At 43.9% G+C, this 21,144-nt stretch overlaps 2 protein-coding genes across 3 annotated transcripts; one reads left to right on the forward strand and one right to left on the reverse strand.

Moving 5' to 3' along the window:
- Positions 1-371: 371 nt before the first annotated feature.
- Positions 372-18,431, reverse strand: NFS1 (NFS1 cysteine desulfurase). Its single transcript, XM_065921907.1, has 13 exons — positions 18,300-18,431; positions 17,551-17,660; positions 16,763-16,879; positions 15,980-16,063; positions 12,041-12,193; positions 8,700-8,793; positions 7,260-7,394; positions 5,533-5,690; positions 4,828-4,933; positions 4,667-4,748; positions 3,929-4,012; positions 3,234-3,323; positions 372-1,111 (listed from the first exon to the last, which is right to left on the reverse strand). Exons 1-13 carry the CDS (start codon positions 18,394-18,396, stop codon positions 1,048-1,050), a joined length of 1,374 nt encoding a protein of 457 aa, XP_065777979.1. The 5' UTR covers positions 18,397-18,431; the 3' UTR covers positions 372-1,047.
- On the forward strand, positions 18,424-20,012 carry ROMO1 (reactive oxygen species modulator 1). Of its 2 annotated transcripts, none has more exons than XM_065921908.1 (3): positions 18,424-18,558; positions 18,748-18,878; positions 19,815-20,012. In XM_065921908.1, the coding sequence occupies exons 2-3, from the start codon at positions 18,748-18,750 to the stop codon at positions 19,921-19,923; spliced, it is 240 nt and encodes a 79-aa protein (XP_065777980.1). In that variant the 5' UTR covers positions 18,424-18,558; the 3' UTR covers positions 19,924-20,012. The 2 variants fall into 2 exon arrangements, with proteins under 2 accessions (XP_065777980.1, XP_065777982.1); XM_065921910.1 differs by having other exon boundaries at positions 18,486-18,558; positions 18,650-18,878.
- Positions 20,013-21,144: the final 1,132 nt, after the last annotated feature.

Here is a 21,144-nt window from a genome sequence, read left to right on the forward strand (position 1 = left end):
AGACGGCAGCCCACCAGGCTCCCCTGTCCCTGGGATTCTCCAGGCAGGAACACTGGAGTGGATTGCCATTTCCTTCTCCAGTGCATGAAAGTGAAAAGTGAAAGTGAAGTCGTGGAGTCGTATCCGACTCTTAGCGACCCCATGGACTGCAGCCTACCAGGCTCCTCCATCTATGGGATTTTCCAGGCAAGAGTACTGGAGTGGGGTGCCATTGCCTTCTCTGGTCAGGCACCTGAGAGGCACCCAAATATTTGCTGACTAAAGAAATAAGCAAGCAGACTCATCTGCTGACATCAAGTCAAGTAGTAATCTGCCCCATGATTCCCAAGCTTGGAATTCTCCTTGAGCCTCTCATAAAGTCATACAATAAATACAGGAAGATGATTTTATTTCTCTAATCTGCAAATTAACAATTTTTTTAAAAAGAAACATAAATTACTATAAGACTAGGTAGAGTCAGTCATGCAGATATTTCTAGCTCCATTAGGTCAAAAGAAAAGAAGGACAAGAACACAGAGGAGACAAGCCTTCTAAGAAACTTGCAGTTCAATCTATAGATGATATGAAGAGGTAGCCTTTGGAGCGACAAAAAAGATGAAGTCATAGATGATTATGCTTGTATCTGAAGAAGTCAGTCTCTCTAAGCAGCGGTGAGCAACAACTCAAATGTCCACCTAGAGCATCAGGGTCCCTGAACAAAGAGCGTTTTTACAGTTCCTCTGGCTCTCTCCACCAAGGATACAGATGTGTCCAGCAGCAACTCATAGCAAATGTCCCTCCTGGTTCAGGATGAGAACATCCACTCACTATAAGACCAGAGGATTCCTGGAAAGAAATGGGGAATGTTCCCACCAAAGGAGCTGAGGCCGGAGAAATACCGCTTTCTCATGTTTCTGTCTCAGAGGCAGGCCAATGCTGAAGTCAAGTGAGCTACACCAGTTCTGGTTTGAACATGGAGCAACCACTGGGGGTAACGAAATGCCTGGCTGTGCATGAGTTGATGAGGCAGGAGGAGCCAGGCCAGCACAAACTTAGAGGCCCACTCTTCTAGTGTTGGGTCCACTTGATGCTCTTGAGGTCAATGCCATCCTGCACCATCTCCCAGAGAGGGCTGCCAAAGAGAAGAGGTATTTGGATGAGTGAAGACTTAGGAAGCAGATAGAACTGAGCCCTAACTTGCCTCCATCTGTCCTTGTCTCTCCTCTGCTTCCTACCCTGATAACTCCAAAACAAGAGGTTATCAAGTCTTTCTCAGATGTCTGAGAAAGTCCTTGTCAGCTCTAGCCTCTCCCCAGCTGCCAACATTAATAACTAGGTAACCCAGGCTCAGCTTCAATGAGGCCACTCCAAGAGTGTCAAGTGTGGTTATATTCATGAAGCCCTCAAGCCACTCATGAGAGGCTATGGACACAGTTTCCTTGGGAGAACCAAGACCCTTGGAACAAGTGTAAGCAGCAAGTTTCGGCCTCTCTACTAACCACCAACACAAATGAACTTTTCAGCACCTGCTTCTTGGTTTTGCTCTAGTTCTCAGAAACAGAACTTGGCCCTAAATCACCTGGGTATGTATCACCATTATCCAATTCCCACAAGATTCATCTCCCCAGAGGTGACTCTACTTCCAACATCCCCAACTCCAATTCAAAAGGATCTTCTGAGCCTTAGACTTGGGCATCCCATTTCATACAAGAACAGCTGCTGAGAGATCTCTGCTAAGCTCTGATTCCCCTTCAGTTTGATGCCTTAGATAATGTTTCCAGACCAGATATTACTTCAATGTGTTACAACCATAAGATTTTGATTTGGAGTTCTCCAGTTAACTTTATTCTACCCAATTTCGTTCTATTCTTGGTTTATCTCTCTCCATTACACTATGCATTCCAAGCACACTTTTTTTTTTTTTTTTACTTTATTTTTGGCTGTACCACATGGCATGCTGGGATCTTAATTTCCCGGTCAGGTACCAAATCTGTGCCCCCTGCAGTGGAAGCACAGAGTCTTAACCACTGGACCGTCAGGGAAGTCCCCCAGCACCTTTCTATTTGACATTTTCCAAGACTCTTTGAAGTTAGCCTTCTCTTTAGGGAAGGTGACTTAAGATCGCAGGCTCAAAAAAAAAAAAAAAAATCGCAGGCTCACAAAATAAAAACTCTGGCTGAGGGCTAATGGGACGAAGTTGAAATTGTTTGCAAAGCATCAGAAGGAATAGGGTGAAGATGCTGAAGACACACAGTTATGAGGAACTTCTTACTTGGCAGCATAGTCAGTAGAAATGCCCCCTGAGTGTGCCAGAGAGTATGAGAAGGCCAAGCCAAGGAGGAATACTGAGCCTGACAAAGCTAAGCAAGCAATAGATATTTAAGCAATACAACCAGACTCTGAAGGAAAATTCAGAGCCCAGAAAGGGCTGGGGAGCTCACGAAGGAAAGCAGTATATACCTGAACTACCTCACTCTTGCCAACTAGAACAAGAAAATCTTGAAAGTCAAACTGAACCAGAACAGAGTTCTAAAGAATTCCCAAGGCCTTTATGTTCCCATGAACATAGAGCTCTATGACTATTAGAAGAACCCCTAGTAGCGGCTGGCTGGTAAAGGATCTCTTGACCTTTGTAAGCATTTTTACAAAGAAAACTCTGAGTAAAAGTTCTTAACCTTTTGAGTATCTGATGAAAACTATGGACTTTTTTCCAAAGAAAATGCACAACTGTAAAACACTTAGCATACAATTTCAGGGTTATCCTGAAGTTCAGCCATAGAACCCAAATTAAGAATTCCTATCTTAAAGAGGGTTTTCCTAAACTTAGTCTACAAATCATGAATTCTGTATTGATACGGCTGCAAGACAACGATTAATATTATCAATAAAATGATGGGGAATTCCCTGGATGTCAAGTGGTTAGGATTCCATGCTTCTACTTAAGGGGGGAACAGGTTCGATTCTGGTCAGGGAACTAAGATCCTGCAAGCCTCAAGGCCAAATAAATAAATTAATAAAATAAAATAATGAAAATACTCTGAATTTAGGTGGTTCTTTAGTTTTTAAAGACACCTTTTCATTTTCTGACAAGTAGCCAAGAAAATCCACTTTCCTGCCTTAGAACGTCCTCTAAATCCTGAAATCCAAGGATTTTCAAACTTTGGTTTCTGGCAGGGTGAATACACAGCTTGAGGACAAGAAAGGAGCTAGCACTGCAGTTTCTTCCGAAGAATCTCTGGAACAAGAGTGCATACCTCATTTCTCGAAGACGCTTCACATGGTGAATGCACTTCTCCACTGTGTAGTCCACTTCCTCCTCTGTAGTAAAACGGCCAATGCCAAACCTGAGAAAGACACAGAGAGGAACTCTGCATCAGACCTGTGGCACCAGGGTAAATTCATTCAGCAAATACCCAATGAGGCTCTACTCCACAAAAGACATGGAGGGAACACAGTCCTTCCCCTGGAGGACAGAGTTTCTCCAAACATGGTCTGTGGGTCACCTGAGAGTCATCCAAGAAGTTTCCTACTTCTCCAAACCTAGCAAATGAGAATCTCTTTTGAGTGCAGCACTCAGACCTCTTCATCATTCACAAACTTCCCAGGTGACAGTCAGTGAAGTCTGAGAACCACTGCTTGAGAAACTTGTGAAGAATGAAGAAGGGATAAGAAAAACTAAATTGGGTACTTCACTAGATTGGTCCAGCAGCTAAGACTTTGCACTCCCAATGCAGGGGGCCTGAGCTCTATCCCTGGTCAGGGAACTAGATCCCACATGTCATAACTAAGATCCTGCATTCCACAACTGAGACCCTGAGCAGCCAAATAAAAAATAGGTACTTTGTTGTTTAAAAAAAAAAAAAAAAACTAGACTGAGGAAGACTCTAACAGGAGATGAATAATACAAAAGGGCATGCCTTTCATAAATGCTGCAGTTCAGTTGACTAACCTGATAGAAGAGTGAGCTAAATCCTCATCAGTGCCAATTGCTCGAAGGACGTAAGAGGGCTCCAGGGATGCAGAGGTGCAGGCGCTGAGGAGAAAGACACAGAGCCTTGCTCAGTTCAGCATCCAATCTGCTTCCGGCCACAAACCCCCAGTCTTGCTCCTACCCCCAGGCCCCTGAAGTCATATCACAACAAAAGAGACATTCTCATCTGACAGAGCTAAAGAGACAGATGTGGCCTGTACCTTCTAGGATGTGGATTGAGCTCCTCTGGCCCCTGTGGAGGATATCCTCCGTGAGCAAGTACACAGCCAAAGCATGAGAGAGTGTGATACCACATGAGCTAAGCGTAACAAGAAGTAGCAGAGAACCATGGGATCACTTCCCTACAACCAAATGCATCATCTGTAGCAGCCTAGACAGCAGCTAAACACTTGTTATCTTCTGGAACATCCTTGAATTCTAGAGGGCTATAACAGAACTACCAGAATAACATTAGAACAGATACAGGCATCTCCTGGGACCACAAAAGGCACAAAACTCTAACATAGGAAGCCCTCGGAAGGTGGCAAACTTTTGCCTGTGCCCAACTGGCTAAAAACAGGTGCTTACAAAATGACTTTTATTCTCAACCAAAAGCTCCTGTGCTTGTCATCTCCACAATGGGAAGCTTGTTAACCCGACACTTAAAGTCAGACTAACTGGTCCTGCCACAGACCCTGCCTATCCAGTCCAACTCACCTCCCTGAGGATAAGGCAACATCCTTAAGTGCCATCAACAGACTCTCCCCTTCCACATACGCAAAGGAGAGGTTGATACAGCCTGAAAGAGAGAATTACTATGAGAGGAGGCTCAGAGTTTCAGGCTCTTCCAGGCGGGAACAGAATGGGCACGACCATACCTGGGTAATGGTGCTCAGGGTCCCCATTCATCACCACATCTGGAAGGCTCTTCATTATCTTCTGTATCAGTCGCTCAGCTAACTTTGAGATTCGCTTGTGGTCATACTGAGGAGCAGGCAAGGGAACACTAAGCATAGTGACCATTAACAGCTCAGAGACATAAAGGATGAGGAACCCTACTCTGTGCCCAGAGGTGACTGTGCATTTAACTACCTATGGTCTTGTGTTACTCACGGAGACCACTGTATCCACAGCACTGAGCACAGAGGTGCTCAATAACTGGACACATGGTTCCAGTAAAGGACCTGGAATTTGGAGCCCATAAGACCTCCCTCAGGGCTTCCCAGGTGGCCCAACGGTAAAGAATCCGCCTACAATGCAGGAGACCCAGGTTTGATCCTGGGTCAGGAAGACCCCCTAGAGAAGGAAATGGCAAGCCACTCCAGTATGCCTGCCTGGAAAATCCCATGTACAGAGGAACCTGGTGGGCTACAGTTCAAGGGATCGCAAAGAGTCGGACACGACTGAGTGACTAAACAACAACAACACCTCCCTCAGAGCAGGACGCCAGCAGCACATGGAGAGAGACGGTTTTCTTAAACCACCTCTTCTGGCAAAGATCTGACCCAGTCATGCCAAGAAGCTGCTAAACAGGAGACCCAGCACAGGGAAGAATTTGTAGGAGGGAACTGCTCTCCCCATACCTCCATCTCTTGCTGTGCCACCTCACACGCAGCCCCCAGTCCCACCACCAGGGGTGTGGGGACTGTCCCAGACCGCATACCCCGCTCCTGCCCGCCTCCACTCTGCAGGGCCTCCACACGCACACGGGGCCGCCGGCGAATGTAGATGGCACCAACCCCTGGGAAACAAAGTTTGTTACAAAAAAGAGAAAAAGGAAAAGGCAGATGAAACAAAATATCACTTTCCAAAGGGGTCAAAAAAATATTTCAACTTTTCTGTAAGTTCCCAAATTTTCAAAATAAAAAATGTTGGGGCGGGAGGAGACTAATGCAGGATGTACCAAACTTCTTTTATTAAGATATATTCCATTTCCCCATTAAAATAAAATCATATTCAAGTATCTGACACTATCTGAATCTCTGCAGTTCCCAAGTTCAGAGAGTAAGGGCTCAGACACTACATCTGGAGAGTAAAGACTACCATGTCATCTAAATCTGTTTAGCTTCTGAGTTCAAAAAGCAAGAGTTTGGATAGTGAGGGATACCTGCATACATTTAAGTGCTGAACAGAGCTTCTGCTCAATATGAGTTAGTTTTATCAAAACAGATTTATCTACAATAAAAGCCAATAAGCCAATTTTAGTTAAAGAAAGGATGACTGTTGGGCTTTTAAAAGCAATTAACTTAAAAACACACTCTTTACAACCTCTGGAAGCACAACCTCCAGGATCTAATGTCTGATGATCTGAGATGGAACTGATATAATAATAACAGAAACAAAGTGCACATTAAATGTAATGCACTTGGATCCTGAAAGCATCCTACCCCACATCCCTGGTCCATGGAAAAATTGTCTTCCATGACACTGGTCCCTGATGCCAAAAAGGTTGGGGACTGCTGCTTTAGAAGCCATCTTATATACTTTCAGGAATTATCACACCTTTTCCCACAGGGTGTCCATCTGGATGACACACCCTGCAGACACAGAAAGTATACCGGCATAACCAACCACCACAGGCCCTCACCCAAGAAAGAGAGGAAGAGTTGTTCATTTTGGATGGCTAACTCTGTAAAACAGAGGACAACAGTCTCTTCCCAAAGGCTGGCGTGCAAAGGCAGAATTCCAGCTGGAAAATATTCCTAGGCCAATAGGACCACAGGACACAGACAAGTATCCTTGAGAGATTAACAGGAGCAAAGACTAATAAAGCTAGGAACAAACACCAAAACACATAAAAGCCCATACAATCTTCCCCTAAGGTTAAAGCAAAACACGAGGGAATAAAGGACTCAAAGAATATTGATCTGAGACTTCCCAGGCGGTTCTGTGGTTAGGACTCCAGGCTTCCACTTCAGGGGCCATGGGTTCAATCCCTGGTCAGGGAACTATAATCCCACATACCACACAGTCAAAAAAAAAAAAGAATAATGATCTACAAATCATAGTTGAGTAGACAAGATAACTAGACTTATCAAGCTAATTTGATATGACAAAACTTTGTTCCTCAACCAAATTAACATCTACATGAAAGGATTTTCTAAAGAGATCAGTGAAGGATGGTCTGTTTATAGTTAACTGCTAGAATTTGCAAACAGGCAAGTGTTCCTGGCTATTATTAAATGACACCTGCATTCTGCAGAGCACTCTTCCTCTGAGAGCAATGACAATCCCAAATGAGTCCCAGGAACACCTGTCAAAGAGTTTGTTGGGTGGTGCAGAGAGAAGGAAATCTAGGAGGGGCTAGTACCTTTGGGACCATAGATTTTGTGACCACTGATGCTCATGAGATCAATTTTCATGTCATTGACGTCAAGTGGGATTTTTCCAACAGCCTGGGCTGCATCAGTATGGAAATACACCTTTCTGGAACTGCAAATCTGCCCTGAGAAAACAACAGAGAGGAAGAACCAGAGCACAATGTTAGGAAGTAACCTGGCAGTGGTCCTATAATATATGAGTTCTGAGGCAAAATTACATCTGGTATTGGCCCTAGCCACATAGTAAATCACTTCTCTCCATATATATCTCTCTTTCTCTGTCTCTCTCTCATTCTCAGCTCTAGTGTCCTTGACTAGAATAAATAAGGGCAAGTGCACACATCCATTCTCTATGCCTGCATCTCTACTCCTAGCCTGGAAATAGGTTCCCCTGTACCATTTTCCTAGATTCCACACAATGTGCATTAATTGAGAGGTTAGGATGGACACATATACACTACCATGTGTAAAACAGATGGCTAGCGGGAACCAATGTAAAGTACAAGAAGCTCAGCTTGGTGCTCTGTGATTACCTAGATGGGTGGGATGGTTAGGGGGGAGGGGCGTGGGAGGGAGGCCCAAGAAAGAGGGGATCATATGTATACATACAACTGATTCACTTCATTGTACAGCAGAAACGAATACAACATTGTAAAGCGATTATAGTCCAACTTATATAAATAATAAAATAAAGTTATGGTGGTCAAAAAAAAAGCACAAAGCATCAAATCAAAACACCCCCGACATTCTGATTCATAAGACTCTTCCTACCTCATTAACACTGGTCTTTCAATATATCAGATTAACTTTTAGATCCTTATTGATTTAAAAGAAGCAAAAATTAATAGATCTAGTTGCTAATGTACCTAAGAAGTTACAGGGTACGTGTCTCTGGCTCCAAATGAGCACAGTAAACAGACGTTCTAAAACGAAAAAGGTAAAAGACGAAGAGAAAAAAAGGTGGAGGTTTTCGTTTTGTTTTCTGCACTAACTGCAGTAAAATAAAAAGGATACTAGTGCAGTGCAATGCATGTGCGCTCAGTCATGTCCACTCTTTTATGACCACATGAACTGCAGCCCACAAGCATCTCTGTCCATGGGATTTTTCTGGCAAGAATATTGGAATGAGTTGCCATTTCTTCCTCCAGGGGATCTTCTCAATTCAGGGATCAATCCCAAGGCTCTTGTGTCTCTTGCACTGGCAGGCAAATTCTTTACCACTGCACCATCTGGGAAGCTCAAGTGGTACTAGACCTGGGTTCAAATACTAGCTGTGCCATTTACAATATGTCCTTGAACAAGGAACTGAAGCCCTCTTTCCCTTGGTTTCCTTACTGCATTCTATATCGTGTTTCAGCTCCTAGTCCAGTCCTGCTCCTCAGATGGATCCCAGTGGTGGGCAAGCGTCAGGGTCCACCCATGATACTTACCTATTTCCTTAATGGGCTGCTTCACTCCAATCTCATTGTTCACAGTCATGACTGAGACCAGGCTGGTATCTGGCTGGATGGCAGCCTCTAGTTCCTAAGAATATCAGGAGTAAAGAGACCATACTACGAACAGAGTCCTCTCTAACTCAGAATGTAAGCAAGCTTAGTTGTGAAAAGGGGCCTTTCACTACACACCTACAAGAGTGGGTAAAATTAAAATAGCAATGACAAAATGCTGGCTAGGATGCAAAGAAACTGAATCACTCATACACTATTGATGGGAATATAAAATGGTACAACCACACTGGAAAATAGTCTGGCAGCTTTGGTTTCTTCTAAAACTGAACATGAAATTACCATATGACCCAGTAACTGCACTCTTGGGCATTAACTCAGGGAAATGTAAACTTAAATTCACATAGGAAACCTATAAATGATCATGATTGCTTTATTCTTAATAGTCAAAATCTAAAAACCACCCAGAGGTCCTTCAATAGGTAAATGATTAAAGAATCTGTGGTACTTCCATTATGTGGAATACTGCTCGGCAACAAAAGGAACAGACTACTGAGACAGCCAACTACTTAAATGATTCGCCTAAGACTTACGCTAAGTGAAAACAGCCAATCCCAAAAGAGTACATACTATATTACTAACATTTCACTTACATAACATTACTGAAATGACAAAATTAAAGAAATGGTGATCAAATGAGTGGTTTTAAAAGAATACCATGGGACTTCCCTGGTAGTCCAGTGGTTAAGAATCCACCTGGCAACGCAGGGGACGCTGGTTCAATCCCTGGTCCAGGAGGATCACACAGGCCATGAAGCAACTAACCCATGCCCCACAGCTACTGAGTCTGTTCTCTGGAGTCCTTGAGCCACAAATACTGAGCCCACATGTCTCAACTACTGAAGCCTGCACACCACAGAGTCTGTGCTCCACAACAAGAGAAGCCACTGCAACGAGAGGACTATGTAACACAACTAAAGTAGCCCCTGCTCACCACTAGAGAAAGCCTGCAAGCAGCAATGGAGACCCAGTGCAGCCAAAACTAAATACATATTTAGACAAAAAAAAAACGAAAACACAATAAAGCATCACTGTGGTGACAGTTACATAAACCTACACATGTAATGAAACTAGAATGCATAGAACTAAACACACACACACAAGTGAGTACAAGTAAAACCGGGGAAATCAGAACAAGACCAGGAGATTGTATCAACATCAATATCCTGGTTGTAGTATTATACTGTACTTTTGCTAGATGTTATCATTAAGGGAAATGAATAAAGGATACATGAGATCTCTCTGTATTACTTCTGACAACTACATGAGAATCTACAATTTAAAAATTAAAAACTTAATAAAAAAAAAAAAGAGGGGGAGTCTTCCCTACATAAGGATGTCAGAGTAAGTGGCAAAGAACAAAATAAGCAGTAAAAACACAAAAGGCAATGGCACCCCACTCCTGTACTCTTGCCTGGAAAATCCCATGGACAGAGGAGCTTGGTGGGCTGCAGTCCATGGGGTCGCTAAGAGTCGGACATGACTGAGCGACTTCACTTTCAGTTTTCACTTTCATGCATTGGAGAAGGAAATGGCAACCCACTCCAGTGTTCTTGCCTGGAGAATCCCAGGGACGGGGGAGCCTGGTGGGCTGCCGTCTATGGGGTCGCACAGAGTCGGACATGGCTGAAGCGACTTAGCAAGTAGTAAAAAACAAGGCTACTATTAACATGGACATAGGGACCACATCTGACGAAAACATTTATCCTAAAGAAACTAGTAATCAACCTCCCAATATCTATGATCCTTTCCCTGACACTGGTCTAATGGAGGTTCTCAATGTTTCATTTCTCTCAGCTTCTTCTTTACTTCCTTTATAGTATATATCTCAATTCATAATTATTTATACATTTGTTTACATGTTAACTGTCCTTTCACTAGAATATAAGCTCCCTGAAGGCACAGACTAGGCTTGTCTTATTCATCCCTTTATCCCCAGTGCCTGGAACTATAACACAATAAATAGTACAGAGTGAAAGAAAGACATTGCGTTAAGTATTACGAGAAATGATGATATAGAAAACATGCACTCCTCAAGTTCAAGAAGCTAAGCCTAGTGGAAAAATAGGCATAGGCATCCAACAGAGCAAAGAAGTAAAAAGCCATTAAATAAAATAAAGGGAGTGGCTCGACCCCTGATCAGGAAACTGAGAACCCACATACCTCAAGGTGCAGCCAAAAAAAAAAAAAAAACACCTGCTGGAATAAAAATAAAAAGGAACTTTCCAGGCAGTCCAGTGGTTAAAGAATTCCAATGCAGGGGGTGTGGGTTTGATCCCTGGTTAGGGAATTAAGATCCTACATGCTACGGGGTGCAGTCAAAAATTTTAAAATAAAATAAAAATAAGCAAAAACTGTATAAAAAAATGTTAAATGTACACACATTTATGTAAATGTACACACATTTTATGTACACATAAAAATGTTAAATGTATAAAAAAACTGTATAAAAAATAAGCAGAAACTGTATAAAATAAATAAGTTATAAGGATATATTGTACAACACAGGGAATATAGCCAATATTTTATAATAACTATCAGTGGAATATACCTTTTGAAAATTGTGCATCAGACTTCCCTGGTGGCACAGTGGATATGAATCTGCCCGCCAATGCAGGGGATAAGGATTCGATCCCTGGTCTGGGAAGATTCCATGTGCTGCAGGGCAACTAAGCTGTGCACCACAATTTCTAAGCCCACATTCTAGAGCCTTCGAGCCGCAGCTACTGAGCCCATGTACTGCAACTACTGAGTCCATGCACCTAGAGCCCATCGTCCACAACAAGAGAAGCCACCACAATGAGAAGCCTGTGCACCGCAACTATAGAGAACCCACACAAGGCAACAAAGACCCAGTGCCACCAAAAATTAATAAATCAGTAAATAAAATTAAAAAAAAAATATATAGGTCCCAAAGGGAAATATTCTTCACAAAACTACACCTACCCTTTTGAAGGATGAGAAACATCAGTGAAGGGTGGAGGAGGCCAGAGCTTTCCTGTGGTGAGTGTGAGTCTCTGGCATCCTGCATACATGGTCAGTGGCTCTCAAACAGACCAGGAAGCACCAACTAAGCTGAGAAACAAATCCTCCAGACAAAAGGAAGAAGGTGCACACTCAAGGGGAACATGCTCTGGGTCCCACTGAGAGACCTATTTCTCTAAAGCCCTCCTTCACCGTTAGATCTAGTCTTTCAAGCTCCAGCTGAGGCTAAAGAGACAGTTTCATCAGTTGAAGCCAGGCTCCCCCTATCATGTCCCTCTTACCTTCAGGTCAATGATCCCACTCTTCTTCACTGGAAGGTAGGTGACTTTAAAGCCCTCAGCTTCCAGTGAACGGCAGGAGTCCAAGACACATTTGTGTTCTGTCTGCGTGGTGATCAAGTGCTTTTTCCGAGACCTATAGAACCTGGCCACTCCCTAGAAGTTGGTGATGGTGGAAAAAAGAATATACTCAGAGAGACAGCAGTGACTTCCATCCTAGTTGCAAGAAGTAAGTGGATAAGGGCGGTATGGTCCAACATCAATTCTCTGACAACTGTGTGTCTTACAATTTAACTTAATTCTGACACTAACTATCCCAAATAGTGAAAATCCCTCAGGTTAAGTGCCTCAGTCTCACAGGACTGCCTCCACTTCAGACGCCAGCTGTGAGGCCTGTCACAAGACCCCCATCCATATTTCCCCCGATGGCTACAAATAAAAGACTTCCCACAGCCCCCTTGTTGTTGCTCAATCACTAAGTCAAGTCTGACTCTTTGTGACACCATGGACTGCAAAACTCCAGGCTTTCCTGTCCTTCGCTGTCTCACGGAGTTTGTTCAAACTCATGTCCATTGAGTTGGTGATGCATAGCCCCCTAAGATTCAGTAATCCCCTATGATTCACAGAATTCACTGAAAACACTACATTTACTATCATAGCTTTATCACAGAAGATAAAACCCATGAATGGCCAAATGGAAGAGATGCACAGGATGAGGCCTGAGGCAGGGAAGGGCACAGAGCATCAAGCATGCCACCTTCCAGCACACCCATGTGTTAGCTAACCTGGAAGCTCCTCTGACTCTTGTTTTCCAGTTTTGTTTTGTTTTTTAATATTGATTTTTATTTATTTATTTGGCTGTACTGGGTCTTAGTTGTGGCATGTGGGACCTAGTTCACTGATCAGGGATCAAACTCGGGCCCCCTGCATTGGGAGCACAGAGTCCCAGCCACTGGACCACCAGGGAATTCCCCCTTGTTTTCCAGTTTTTACAGGGGTTTCATAACACAGGCATGACTGATTAAATCACTGGCCATATGACTAGACTCAATCTCCAACCCCCTTTCCTCTCCAGATCAAAGTTACAACCCTCTAATCACATTCTTGGTCCTTCTGGAGTGACCAGCCTGCATCTTAAAACTATCTAAGGGCCCACCAAGAGTCACGTCATCACCAGAAATACATTATGGTCCAAGGGGGCTTATTATGAATAACAAAGACATTCCTAGTATTCAGGAAACTACAAAGGTTTTTGAACCTCTGTACTAGGAACAGAGAACAAAGACCAAATATATTTTTTATTATATCATAGATGGAAAATGGAAAACATTCCTATCCTTGTATCCCAGGGAAAGTGTTTCTCATTTACTTCTTTTTTTTTTTAATTGGAGGATAACTGTTTTACAAAGTTGTATGAGTAACAGTTTCTGCTGTACCACAAATGAATCAGCAGGGAATTGGTGGCTCGGTGATGAAGAACCCGCCTGCTGATGTAAGAGAAGCGGGTTTGATCCCCGGGTCAAGAAGAACCCCTGAGAAGGAAATGGCAACCCACTCCAGTATCTTGCCTGGAAAATCCCATGGACAGAGGAGTCTGGCAGACTTCAGTCCACGGGGTTGCAAAGAGTCAGACACGATTTAGAGACTAAACAACAACATACATATATTCCCTCTCTCTAGAGCTGCCCTCCCACTCCACCCCCTAGGTCATCACAGAGCACAGAGCTGAGCTCCTTGTGCTATAATAGCAGCTTCCAACTAGCCATCTATTTTACACATGGCAGGGTACATATGTTTTATTTCTATGTAAACAACAAAATAAACAAATATGGTGATACTGATACCCAAAGCTGGCAGTGTAGAAGTGAAACTCATACACTCATTCCTTGCTGATGGCAGTACTTAACATTACAAACTCTTCAGAGAATTATTTATAAAGATGTCTTAAAAGCTGTATTAACAAAATTCTGCAAAGCAACTATTCTTCAATTAAAAAGTAAATAATTTTTTTAAAAAAGCAGTATTCACACTCTTTACTGTGACTCCTCTTTTGGGAATTTACTCTAGGGAAATATTTCAAAGCATAGATGACTCTATAGAGACAAAATATGCTTTCACTGTATTCACAATCCTTAAACAAATGGAGAGATTAAACACATCCAACAATAGAGGAATAAATAGTAAACTGTAACAATACAACTCCATGAAAAAGAATGTAGGTATATTAAAAATTATGGAGTTTGAAATGGAAAAATATAGCATATGTTATTAATGGCTATGGGAAAATAAATGTGGATGCTACAATATGTGAAACTATTAAAAGCAAATGCATGTGTTTGTACAATTTGTTTTCTGGAACAATACTAAACAGACCTGGTCTGTTTAGTAGGGGAGGAGGAAATGGAAGATCTACACTTGAGTTTAAACCTTTCCATATAATGAGAACCTACTGTATAGCTCAGGGAACTCTACTGAGGACTCCGTGGTCACCTAATGGGAAGGAAATCCAAAAAAGAGGGGATATATGTGTACTTACAGCTGATTCACTTCCCTGTTCCCTGTACAGTATAAACTAACACAATATTGTAAAGCAACTGTACTCTAATAAAAATTAATAAATAAACCTTTCCATAGGGTTAAAAAAAATTTTCACTGCATATGCATGAATTCCTTAAAAAAATTAAATAAAATGTGCAACCCCACCCCTCCCAGGGGACTATGCTAAAAGCAGAATATGAAACTAATTAGGCCAAAATTATAACTACATAAAAATGTTCTTGGGGACAAGGAACATACAAATGAAAACATGTAAAAGTTCCCTCCCCTTCCTCCTATTTTAGTTACCCAGAGTGTTGAATCCTCTACCAGCAGACAGATATTTATTCTACCCATCCAGAAGTCTAAGAAGAAAACGGACAAAACCACTCCTTGACCTTGAGGTCTGGGAATCTGTGAAAACTTTCAAAGCAAATATTTTCAAAGTTTTGAAAACACTCCCCATTCCAGAAACCATCCTCATCTTTGAAGAGACCACACGCAGGGCTCTGCAGTCTCTGCAGTCCCAAGGAAGGACACTTTCCTATTAACAGGATCCGGCGAGTGCTGATGACTCTGGAACCTGGCCCAGGCCTGGGCCTCCTACACTGAGTCCAAAGTCAGAAAAAACAATACTGGCAACACAGGTGAAAGACCACGATGAGAAGGGATAGAGCCAGCACTGAACCTACAGCAGCCCACAATTTATCAGAGCCTTGGTATTTACACAAGTGACCCTGGCCCCAGTCAGGCATGACTATGTTCTGTGAAACACTAACATGATTACTGAGAGTGGAATTTTACTTTCGTTAGCACCAAAGATGTTCCAAGGACAGAGTGACTAATCTCAGAACGGGTGATTAAGTAAATGTCTGCAGACAGCAACACAGCAACCAGGACTTAAAAACAGGGATATCTAAAGAAATAGGAGGAACTTGCTGCAAACAGATCTCACAGGAGAGAAAAGGAAGGCTGAGAAAAAGGCAGCCCTGAAATCATAGATATAAGGGTGAACTTGGTAACAAGAAGCAGAGAAATCTATTCAGTTACGAGTATATTCTGGACTTCATTGTGACTAGATCTAAAGGATGGGGAAAAGGATTGAGTCACCATTATTTATCCTCTGAAGTAACTGTCATCCAAAACACCACATGGTTGATGACCCAAGAGTCACCTCCTTTCCTATTCAACTACATGACTGAATTCAGTTCACCAGGAGCAAACTTTAGATAGAGTCAACTACACAGGGCTGAAGGAAGCCACAAATTAGAAAGAGGGTGGTGTGTCTGTGTCTTTTTTCATGATATGATGAAAGTGGGTGGCTGGGAAAGACACATGAGCCTAACTGATGGCAGGAAATCATCTCCCAGGTCAGGAAAGCCCAGATATGCCCTCTGGTTCTCTTACCTTAATTGCTATGTTGTTGGATTCAGTAGCACCGCTAGTGAAAATGATCTCACGAGGATCAGCCCCAATCAGAGATGCTACTTGCTGCAAGTTAAGACGAGAAGCAGAAATAAGGAGCATCAGTTTCCTCAGCAAGAATGGGGCTGTGGTGACAACTAAGACAGCAGTCTGGAGCAAGAAGAGCTCCACTGCAATCTGTCAACTGCTCAAGAAGCAGTTCTGTACCCACTAGGATCAGACAAAGGGATATATTCAACTACATCCCAGATCCAATTAATAACAACTTTGGTGTTTTTGAAAAAGCATTTACTGAGTTCTTAGTATGCACAGGCATCATGTCAACAAACATATCACTAGTATTGTCTGATTTAATCCACCCCAAAACCTTAAGGAGTAGGAACTACTATAATCTCCATTTTCTTCTGGACATGCCACCCAGCTTGCTGGATCTTAGTTCACCAAACAGGGATCAAATCCAGACCCCCAGGAGCAAAAGTCCAGAATTCTAACCACTGGACTCCCCTCAACCTCCATCTTCAATATGAGGAAACTAAAGCTTCGAGAAGTCAGATAATGAGATAACAAAGGTCAGTTAGCCAGGAAATGTGGAAACTAATTGAATGCCTTCAGAGGGACTCCAAAGGCCTGTTCTTTGAATCTCTTGCTGAGAGAGCCCCAAACCATTTCCACCTTCACCCACAGCTACAAAAAAAAAAAAAAAAAGCCACCCACAGGTCACTGAAACCTCTGACATCAGAACTTCCTAGAGTCCTCTGTACTAACCTGGCGAGCACATTCCATGGCAGCCTCACTCTCCCAGCCATAAGCATGTGTCCGGGAGTGTGGGTTTCCATAGTAGTTGACCAGGTAAGGGAGCATGGCATCAAGCACCCGAGGGTCCTGGACAAAACAGAACGGATCATTCTGCTTGAGCCCACAGTTAACTCGGGCCCCACTCCATCCCCTGACCTAACCAACCTGCCTCAACACACCCCCAATCCTTCAGACCCTGCCTAGATTAGGCCTCAAACATTCTTCCATCCCCCCAGGTGCTAACCAAATGTTAGCTTAATACACTCTCCTCCCAATCCGCTTAAATCAGATTATTCTACCATCTCGTCAGATAATCTACAAACACTACTTTTTCCTGACAGTTGTGTCTGTAGGTGTTTTCACTGCCAACCAATGTGGTATCTAGGAAAGGATGTTGATGAAAACGTGCATTAATATTCCAGAGCTCATCATGCGCCAGGCACTATTTTAAGGGCTGCTTTATATCTTTTAACCTATTTAATTCTTGCCCAAATGCATACAGTAAGCAGTGGTCTGGTAATTCCAGAGTCTATGCTTTTAACTACTAGGAGAGTGCCAGCAATGAAGTGATCTGACCAAGATCAATAGCTAGTAAGCAGTAAAGACACTTCTAGTCCAGTCTTCTGGCTCATTGCTCTCCCAGCACACACTTCTCAATGGCTCTCACTTCTGCAGGGATTCAGCCATTTCTGTGCATTGCCACTTCTACACTCTAACTGCACTAAACAGCTCAGGGAAAGCTGCCCCTCCATCCTTACCAGAGGAGTTGTAGCTTGCACATCCATGTACAGAGGTCGCAGCACTGGCTCCGCCTCCAGAGCAGTGGCTGCATCAGAGGGAACAGCAGACTGGGGAGTAAGGTCTATACCTGACAAAAAATGGAACGGAAGGGCCAGGTGAGAGAGGATGCAACTCTGCACACAGGGCATCCCAGACAACAGAAAGGAAAGGCTGGACGGGGGTGACATAAGTTTAAGAGATTCTGAGCGAATCTCAACGCAAAAGGAAACAGAATATCAAAAAAGTTAAGCAAACTGTAAAAAAGAGGTAAGGGAGAGAGACAGGGTTCTTAAGGTAGGGTGCTGGGACAACATTCAAATTGCGTCGTTGGAGTGCGGAAATCTCCAAAAGGGCAAAGCCCCGGAGAAGGAACGTGGAGACGGTAGGTAAGATCTCCTTCAAAACAAACAAACAAAAAGATCTCCTTCAAAGGTTACTGGCTGGACCACTAGAATCTCTACAATTGGGTCAGGAGAAATCCGATGGCCGAATTTTAGGGCTCTGAGGGCCTGCGGGGCTGGATGTGAAGTGCGGGAGCGGGGGTTGCGGCGAAGTCAACAGTTCAGAGCGCCGGTGAGAGAAAATCTGAGGGGAGCAGTCAAGAGGAAGGGTCAGAGGGTCTGAGTAGCGAAAGAGGGAGGCTCCTGAATATGCAGGTAAGTAGCCTAGCCCAGGAGAAAGTTCCGCGCCTCCAGGGAGGTGGCAGTGAGCAGGCCCCAGAGCGTACCGCGCAGGCGCAGCCCCCGAGTGGGCGCCTTGGCCCTCGACCCCGGAGCCGCGGGCGCGGCCGTGGCCACCCGCCTCCAAGCGGTTCGCAGCAGCATGGTCCCGGTGGCAGACCCCCCGCCCGAAGTGGCTAGAGTCCTCAGCCACAGGATCCCGGAAGTGCTACTCCGCGCCCCGGAAGCACTTCCTCGGATCTCGAGTGCGCTCCAGCTCGCGTTCCGTGTAAGACGTAGATCTGAGCGACCGAAGCCACGAGCGAGGTGAGGTGGGGGCACCGTGGCGCGGGGACTCGAACGCACAGAGGGTGATGGAGTCGGGCTACACCCTTATTTTCTTTCTCGGATTTCCCAGAACCCCTGGGCCGGCTCCCTATCCCACCTCCTCTGGCCTCTGCTGGAGTCTCGGGCTGGCGGCTAGGCCCGCACTTCCCTAACCTTCGAACCCCGCAGATGCCGGTGGCCGTGGGTCCCTATGGACAGTCCCAGCCAAGCTGCTTCGACCGCGTGAAGATGGGCTTCGTGATGGGTTGCGCCGTGGGCATGGCGGCGGGGGCGCTCTTCGGCACCTTTTCCTGTCTCAGGTGAGGGGCGCTGGCGGTGATCTCTAGAGACTACCTATTTTCCCAGCCTACAGCCCGAATAGAGACTACTACTTTGCAATTCTGTCGCTGCCCTGGAACGAAGGAGACAGTTTTCCTAATCACCTTCAGTCTGGGAGGACTGATGATAATCCAAATGGTTGAGAAAATGGTTGAGCTCTGATTCGGACTGCTTTCTGACCCTTATTCTGTAACCTTAGGCAAGTTGGAACCTGGGTTTCAAGTAGAAATGAGATCAGTAAACCTCTACATCATGTAGAATTCTAAGCTCAATTCAGACCACACTTAACAGAGAACCTGGCACATATTAAGTGCTCAATAAATGGCTGTTCTGTTTTACTCCCGTTAGGCGCATGGCGAAACAAAACTTGATTAATTTTACTGCACTGGGAACAGGATGTAGAAATTAAGCAGATAAACTCTACACTCTTAATTTTCACACATAAAAGACGCTATTGTTCCTGATAAATTATCGTTTACTGAGCGTTTACTGTCAGTCACAGTGCTGAATGCCCTGTTATCACAACACTGCGGTGGATGTTAAGAGCCTCATTATACACGACACAGCCTGTAAACTACACTTAGTTCTTGACCCCAGGTCTGACCCCCCCAATCATTGTTTTAACACTAGGAGACCATCTAAAAAACGTTGTATTGGATCATGTATACCCTGGAGGCAAAACCAGCACCCAAAAATGATTTCCCTGTTTCTGTACTTTATACTGCTTCTGTTGCCTCCCACAAACCCGTCAGTTGCCTAGAGATCCTAATGGATCTTTTTCCTTAGCATTACTCACTCCATGTGGCAAGAGATAGTGTCCTGCCAGACTTCAGCAGTGCTTGATTATAAATTGGAAAGGGGCAGTTAATACTCTTCCCTGTATTGTTGTTACCAATTTTGGTTTCCTCCTCCCTCAGGATTGGAATGCGGGGTCGGGAGCTGATGGGCGGCATCGGAAAAACCATGATGCAGAGTGGCGGCACCTTTGGCACATTCATGGCCATCGGGATGGGCATCCGATGCTAATCAGGGCAGTGGTTGCCCACAACATGGACCCCCTCCCATCAGTTCCATCCCATGTGTACTATAATAAAGCAAGTCTTTGAGTATTCAGAGTTTCTGTTTAGAAGCATTTTTTCCTCTCACAGCCTATTACCCAGCTTGCTTAAAGATCTTCGGAGGTGGGCTGAGATTTCGTTTCTTGTTAATCTTAAGAGCATTCTGTTAATCCAAACTTGTAATGATTTATCATGCATTAAGACTTTTCATAGATGCTTGTAAATCCTTATTATTTAGCCCTTTAAGGTTGATGCTATTAAGTTTCTCACCTTTAAAATGCTAAGTCTCGATTTCCTCAAGGTCACACTACAAGATTAACCAGCTTTATTTCCAGTGCTATTACATTGTATACCCAAATATGGTTTTTCAGATATGACTTGATCAGAAAAAACAAATTCAAACCACTTTTGTAGCCTCAAAACTTCAGATGGCAACTAGTGGTCAAGAATCCACCTGCTGATGCAGGAGACATGAGACGGGTTCCTGGGTTGGGAAGACCCCTTGGAGGAGGGCCTGGCAACCCACTACCCTACTCTTGCCTGGAGAATCCCATGGATAGAAAAGCCCGAGTTTGCAGCCGGCCACGACTTAAGCAACTCGTGCAGCTCACAGCTTGTGTCAGATGATTTTCTAACCAGCCATCAATGAGGATGTAAACTTATCAGCTGACTCTCCCTCCTTTCAACTGGCTTAAGGTAGTTTCTCCATCATGAGAAGCGCTCTTCACCTGTATAAGCAACATACTCCTTGACACTGTTCTGAGTTGCCCCTCAAGTGTTTTCATTAAGAAAATGGTGAAACTACCCTGGGTGTCTCTGGTTAAGACTCCACACTCCCAGTACTCAGGGCATAGGCTCAATCCCTGGTCCAGAACTAAGATGCCTCACTGCACAGCCAAAAAAACCAGAAATTAAAAACCCAATAGAATATGGTAGTTAACTGTTTTGATTAAATAAACACCTGAGGTCACCTTTGCTGGCCCAGTTCCCTAGAAGCAATCCTTCCAGAACTTGATTCAAGTATAAAATCAATTACAAAGATACTGGGAGATAGTTTGGGGAAAAAAAGTAACTTGTCATGTAAGTCTCTGCCACCCAAAAACTGCTCCATGTTCAAAAATAAAGGTAAATCTTGAATTTTTTCTCCAGGTTAAATAATTGAAATTACAAACATCCCTCAAAAGGGTTG

The sequence above is a fragment of the Muntiacus reevesi genome, chromosome 2 (genome assembly GCF_963930625.1).
Source record: "Muntiacus reevesi chromosome 2, mMunRee1.1, whole genome shotgun sequence".
NCBI classification, from domain to species: Eukaryota; Metazoa; Chordata; class Mammalia; order Artiodactyla; family Cervidae; genus Muntiacus; species Muntiacus reevesi.

Coding starts and splice junctions, on each gene's coding strand:
- NFS1 (XM_065921907.1), bottom strand. CDS start 18,396: ATGCTGCTGCGAACCGCTTGGAGGCGGGTGGCCACGGCCGCGCCCGCG. Junction 17,661..18,299: donor TCGGGGGCTGCGCCTGCGCG/GTACGCTCTGGG, acceptor ATTTTTTGTCAG/GTATAGACCTTACTCCCCAG. Junction 8,794..12,040: donor GTGGGATCATTGACCTGAAG/GTAAGAGGGACA, acceptor TGATATTCTTAG/GAACTAGAGGCTGCCATCCA.
- ROMO1 (XM_065921908.1), top strand. CDS start 18,748: ATGCCGGTGGCCGTGGGTCCCTATGGACAGTCCCAGCCAAGCTGCTTC. Junction 18,879..19,814: donor GGCACCTTTTCCTGTCTCAG/GTGAGGGGCGCT, acceptor CTCCTCCCTCAG/GATTGGAATGCGGGGTCGGG.